At 46.6% G+C, this 6580-nt stretch overlaps 1 protein-coding gene across 1 annotated transcript; it reads right to left on the bottom strand.

The window, feature by feature from the left end:
- Positions 1–2199: 2199 nt before the first annotated feature.
- Positions 2200–6145, bottom strand: LOC146634362 (phospholipase D1-like). The gene is made up of 4 exons (XM_085350432.1): positions 5937–6145; positions 3374–3386; positions 2836–3084; positions 2200–2412 (listed from the first exon to the last, which is right to left on the bottom strand). The coding sequence occupies exons 1-4, from the start codon at positions 6143–6145 to the stop codon at positions 2359–2361; spliced, it is 525 nt and encodes a 174-aa protein (XP_085206558.1). The 3' UTR covers positions 2200–2358.
- Between the last annotated feature and the right edge of the window lie 435 nt (positions 6146–6580).

The following is a 6580-nucleotide window of genomic DNA, read 5'->3' as shown; positions in this document are numbered from 1 at the left end:
TAACTGTTCTTCTGAACATGGCTTCTCTTGCCTACTCCTTGCTGCTACAGACCTGGCAGCGTTTCCTCTCGCATAGCCGAGCCAGATTTGGCCTGAGGGAGGAAGCAGTTGCGACCCTCAGTATGTCTTGAAGATGATCATCCGTAAGTCTGAACCTGTACTTGGACTTATTGAAGTTCAAAGTGGAGAAGAGCTTTTGGCACAAGTATGTGCTACCAAAAAGGCACATGGTCCGCTTGAACATTCGGGAAAGCCGAGGGAAACTAGGGCTCAAGTCTCTCAAAAATTGTCCAAGCTTGTCTGCTTTTCCACTCACCTCCCTGAACTTTGCTTTGAGTTCAGAGTTGCACTGCAGCTCAATGAGCTCCATTTGAAGCACAGAAGGGGCATCTTGCACATCAAAGGAGAAGGGGTCCGCAAACATTTGAAAGGTGGCTCTGTGTGTCTTGAAGTCAGCAAATCTGTGATCAAATTCCTCCTGTAGCCTCAAAATGACATCAACATACTCGTCAGCACTGAATGGTGTGCCTGCATCCACGAGTGCCTTGCATGCTGGGAAATGGCAAAGGTTTGTCTGAGAGAGCTGAGCTTTCCAGAGCGCCAGTTTTGTGGAGAATGCTCTCACGTTGTCATAGGCAGCACTGACAAGTTGCCCCTGGCCTTGTAACGTCTTGTTCAGTACATTAAGCTCATGTGTCATATCAACAAGAAAAGCTGAGTCCATGAGCCATTTGGGATCAGTTAGCACAGGAACACTAACTCCATCCTTCTCCATGAAGGCTTCACTTCTGCTCTCAACTCAAAAAGTCTCTTTAATACATTTCCCCTGCTGAGCCAACGTACCTCAGTGAAGTCGAGCACATCCCCATATTCTGACTCCATTTCCTCTAAAAAAGCACAGAACCTTCGGTGCTTTAAGCCCCTGGATCTGATTTGGTTGATGCATTTCACAACAATAGACATCACATTGTCAAACTTCAGGCATTTGCTGCAAAGGACCTGCTGATGGATGATGCAGTGCAGAGCAATGGCCTCCTCCACGCCTCTGTCATGTGTGACATCAGCAGGACTTTAAAATGAGGAAATGCCGGGCGGGCGTTTCCCCACACCTGACCCTCATGAAGACTGAAAAGACAAACAAAGTAAGAACAAATGACTTAATCTGTAACATAATAAAATGTAAAGAAACATGTAACTGAGTATTCAGCTTCATTTGCAGAATGTTTGATTTGCCAGCAACTGAATGCTTCCACACACAAACCCGGCATAGTGAGTGAAGCAATGTTACTTAACAAATAGCAAATCATAGCAAATACATAGAAACAGAATAATGTGTTTAATATGCAAAAGAAGAAGTAGTAAACACATATGGGACAAATGGAGACCATTGCAGCTCATCCACCAGTGGGGTAAAAAGAGCAACCAAGAAAGTGGCAGCCTGCACGGCCACAGATGTGCTGGAGGAGCTAGAAGCTCTACCCATGGAGAAACTCCTGGAGAACCTTGCTAAGCCTAACAGGGGACAGGTACTTCTGCCCAACCTGGCAGCCACAAAGTGAACTCATTTAGGTAAAGATGCACCTAACCAGCCTGCACCAGCCTGACATTTCTTCCTCCTAAGTAAAAACGAATGGATGGATTGAACTTAGAGTCTCAGCTCAGTTTTCTATTTTGACCACCTACACCCCAAGATACTCTTTTAAAAAGTGTTGTTTTCAGATCCCTTTGAAGTTCATAAAGGGCCTGTTCATTTTCATTCAGATGTTTTATTACATAAATGTTACTGTTTTCTTTTGATTTATGCTCCCACTACACTGCACCTCTACAAACAACAATGCCACGGACTGTCAGCTGCTTTTACATGCTGTGAACATGAGTAGGTTTGATCAGAGTTTCAATTATCAAAGAAAAGACAAACTGAGCAAAAAGAAGGAAAAAAAGACCAACTTCTTCCCAACTGACAAGAAAAATACTCGTCATGTTTTCATAATAAAGGATCAGGCTCCCCATTTATGACAGCTTGGACCAATAATGTATGTTACACTGATGCTACTGTAGAGACAGGGTCAACATCTCTATTTAAATATAATTAATATGCAAAACACAATAAAAGTTATACATGAATTATTCATTATTTTTCACTATTACATTTTCACTATTGTATTACAGTCACAGTTTATGTTATTTTTGTCCTTTAAAAGTGTTGCTGTACTATAAAGTCCTATAATTTGAGGCTAAAATGGCTCAGAGAGTCTCTCTCTCAGAGGATCTCCTTTGAAAGTGGAGACGGCTTTATCCGCTGATCCACGTCACTTTACCTGGATGTTTTCTTTGAAGCTGGATGAAGACTCCTCTCCCTCACTCCTGCTGCAGCTGTGTGGTCCAGTTGGCCTCTGAGGTCACAGTCAACATCTGTAGCAGAAGAGGGCAAATAAAAGTCCAGGTTACCAAAACTGGGAGCTTTTCCAAAATAGAGCGTAACTGGACTTTTTCAGCCTTACAGGCAGATAGTCGTCTGAAGCTGCAGCTTTTTCTTTTTAGCTTTTTCCAATCTCTGCTCTCGGCTTTCTTTGAGAACATGTCTGCTTTCTTGGCATGGGTCTGTCTGCTGTTGGTGAAGAGACTAAATCCACATACTCGCTACTAAGATCTCCTCAAGTAGTCTCAACCAGATTACAGTTTAAGAGTAAATGTCTCCTGAGAGTTTCACCTTGGGGAGATGCTGTCTTGCTAACATGCAATCATGAGCATTAATCTATGAGGTGAAAAAGTAATTTTAAAAGCTCCAGCCTCAAGTTTTATTTCATCTGTGTTTTGGTCAGAGTCCCATCAGACCTCCAGAATGGTGTCAGAGTGTTTTCTATCCACGTGATGAGCACAGGCCTCAGGTCCAGACCTCCACGGGCACCATAGCCTCTTTGGAGCTAATAGGTGCAAGAAGGTTTTGTTGGGATAGGAACTGAAGAGGAAACTGACGAGGAAGGCAAGGATCTTCTTCAGCTCCTCCGAGCCGGGACCTCTTTGTGTAGGCCAGCATTGGCCAGGTAGCCCTCCAGCATCGCTGGATGGCCGACAGTGGAAAACCTAGAGGAGTAGGAGAGAAACAGCAGCTTGGAACATGTCTTTATACTGTTTAGTTTTTAGAGCCACAGACTTTCTTTTAATGTCATTGTTCAGGATCTATGACTGATTATGTATTTATTGTATTCCTCCATGACTGTGTGACAGCAAGTGGAAAAAAACAGCTTCACCTTTGTTGATATGCTTGTAATTTTAATATTGATTAAATGGCCATGAAATAATAGAAAGCTCATATATGAAAATGTATTTTAAGAAGTAAAATGTTAATCTGAGTACAAAGGAGTACACTCACCTTCTGGTAGATCAGAATCAGAATCAGAATCAGAAAGGGTTTTATTGCCAAATGTTGAGCAGGTTTACAACATTAGGAAATTGCTGCGGTGCTTCAGTGCAAACATACTGTCATAAATTGCGCTTAAATAGACATGAAAAAATAAAAGTAAGAATAAGAATTAAAACTGCTATGTAGAAAGATATATACATGAGTGCAGGTGGTGATCAGTGCCAAACATGGAATGATGCAGTGAACACAGCGTAGGGTCATGTGTTAGGGGTGGGAACAGTCGTACGTTTATTGTTCATGTGTCCAACAGCAGAGGGGAAGAAACTGTTCTTATGGCGAGAGGTTCTGGTGCGAATGGACCGGAGCCTCCTGCCTGAGGGGAGCAGGTCAAACAGACTGTATCCAGGGTGAGAAGGGTCAGCTGAGATCCGAGCTGCACGCTGCAGTGTCCTGGAGGTGTACAGGTCCTGCAGAGATGGGAGTCTGCAGCCAATCACCTTCTCAGCAGAGCGCACAACACGCTGCAGTCTCTGTTTGTCCCTGATAGTGGCTCCAGCGTACCACACGGTGATGGAGGAGGTGAGGATGGACTCGATGATTGCAGTGTAGAACTGCATCATCGTCCGTGTTGGCAGGTTGAATTTCTTCAGCTGCCTCAGGAAGTACATCCTCTGCTGGGCTTTCTTAATGACGGAGGTGATGGTGGGCTCCCACTTCAGGTCCTGGGTGATGGTGGTACCCAGGAAGCGGAATGAGCCCACAGAGGTGATGGGGGTGTCAGTCAGGATGATGGGGGGGAGTGGGGCTGTGTGCTTCCTGAAGTCCACAACAATCTCCACTGTCTTCTGGGCATTCAGCACCAGGTTGTTGTGGCTGCACCAGGACACCAGACGTTCAACCTCCCTCCTGTAGGCAGACTCATCCCCGTCCGAGATGAGCCCAATAACGGTGGTGTCATCTGCAAACTTGATTAGCTTGACAGACTGGTGGGTGGAGGTGCAGCAGTTGGTGTACAGGGAGAAGAGCAGAGGAGAAAGAACACAGCCCTGAGGGGAGCCGGTGCTGATGGTCCGAGAGTCCGAGACATTCTTTCCCAGCCTCACATGCTGCTTCCTGTCCGTCAGGAAGTCAGTGATCCACCGGCAGATGGGATCAGGCACATTCATCTGGGAAAGCTTGCCTCGGAGATGGTCTGGAAGGATGGTGTTGAAGGCAGAGCTGAAGTCCACAAACAGGATCCTGGCGTAGGTTCCTGGGGAGTCCAGATGCTGCAGGATGAAGTGTAGGGCCATGTTGATGGCGTCATCTACAGACCTGTTGGCTCTGTATGCAAACTGCAGGGGGTCCAGGAGGGGGGCCGTGAGGGTCTTGAGATGGGAGAGAACTAGGCGCTCAAATGACTTCATGACCACAGATGTCAGAGCCACGGGTCTGTAGTCATTTAGTCCAGTGATCCTAGGTTTCTTGGGGACAGGGATTATGGTAGAGGACTTCAAGCAGGCAGGCACATGACATGCCTGCAGTGAGGAGTTGAAAATGCCAGAAAACACTGGGGCCAGCTCGTTTGCACAGTGTCTGAGGGTGGCAGGAGACACGCCGTCTGGGCCGGGAGCTTTTCGAGCATTCAGACTCTTAAACTGCTTCCTCACATCTGCTTCATGAATATGAAGAGTTGTGGTGGGAGGAGTTGGTGTGAAATCCTCTTTTGTGTGGGGTGAGGAGGGGGGTGTTGTAGGTGAACAGTTTGAAGGTGGTGATGGCTCTATGGAGGGGGGAGAGGTGGGGGAATTAGTGTCCAAAGTGCCTCTATTGTTGGGGCCGTTGGAGGTGTGAAGGCTGCCTGATGGCTCGTCAAAACGACAGTAGAAGTCGTTAAGGGTGTTGGCCAAGAGCAAGTCATCAGTGGAGTGGGGGGTTTTAGGCTTGTAGTTTGTAATATTCCTAAAACCTTTCCACACAGAGGCCGAGTCATTCTCTGAGATCTGCTGCTGCATCTTCTCAGAGTGCTGATGTTTGGCAATGTCCACTTCTTTAGTGAACCTGTACTTGGCCTCTCTGTAGCAGTCCCTGTCTCCGCTTCTGAACGCCTTTCTCTTTTCCAGCCACAGCTTTTTGAGTTTAGGAGTAAACCAGGGTTTGTCATTGTTATAACTCACCCTGGTGCGTGATGGCACAATGCTGTCCTCACAGAAGTGGATATAGGAGGTGAAAGTGTCCGTAAACTCATCCAAGCTGTTAGAAGCAGCCTTCATTGTGTCCCAGTCTGTAGACTCCAAACACGTGCGAAGCTCCTCCACAGCCTCGTTGCTCCACAGTTTTTCAGTCCTCACGACAGGTTTGGAGAGCTTCAGCCTCTGTCTGTACGCGGGGATTAGATGGATCATGACGTGGTCAGAAAGTCCGAGTGAAGCGCGGGGCACCGCACGATAGGCCCCGCTGATCGTGCTGTAACAGTGGTCTAATGTCCTCAGCATTTAATATACTGCTTGTATTTGGGAAGCTCATGGCTCAGATTGGCTTTGTTAAAGTCCCCAAGAGCAATGATGAGAGAGTCCGGGAATGTCCGCTCCTGGAGGTGTAGCGAGCGCTGGTGAACATCCAGGCCTCCTCGTAGAACTGATCACTGATTGGATCCAAAACATCGATGGAGGATCTGTGTAAGCGCTGAGGATCGTCCTGATGGACAGAACAGAAGGAGAGTGAGACAAGTGAAGATATACTAAACAACACTGTGACATGAACTGAGCCACACACAGTTTGATTCACAGGTGATTGACACATTATTTGACCACGAGCAATCTTTTCTGGTTTGTAGCCAGAAACCAGCTCTCTCCTCGGCTTCCTCCACTACACGCTTCCCTCACGCCAGTCTCCTCCGTCACTATAAAGGGGAGAGTCATGAGCTCCATCACCCTCACCTGTGCCGTCCAACGTCCCGCCACCAGCCTCCACTGCAGCAGGCCAGAGACCACACCCCTGCCACAATAAGTAAAAGTATATCCTTGCTGTACCCTTAATGCTAAATGTGCTAAATTAACCGCTGCCTTTGCCCCTTTGGGATTATTCTTATGTCACTGGGATGTTGACCTTTGACCTTCACATTAGAGAGATGGGCAGACATAATTAGTGTATGAATTTTAAAGTAACAGGTAATAAAGAGAGTGTAGCAAATGTAGTCAGGTTTATTACTCTGTATCACACATGAGTGCCCGAGGG

The sequence above is a fragment of the Diplotaxodon limnothrissa genome, linkage group LG3 (assembly GCF_057381915.1).
Source record: "Diplotaxodon limnothrissa isolate DT_005_m linkage group LG3, D_limnothrissa_male_GT1.1, whole genome shotgun sequence".
NCBI lineage: Eukaryota > Metazoa > Chordata > Actinopteri > Cichliformes > Cichlidae > Diplotaxodon > Diplotaxodon limnothrissa.
Note: the sequence above shows the minus strand (reverse complement) of the source record. Positions and strands in the feature narration are given on the sequence as shown.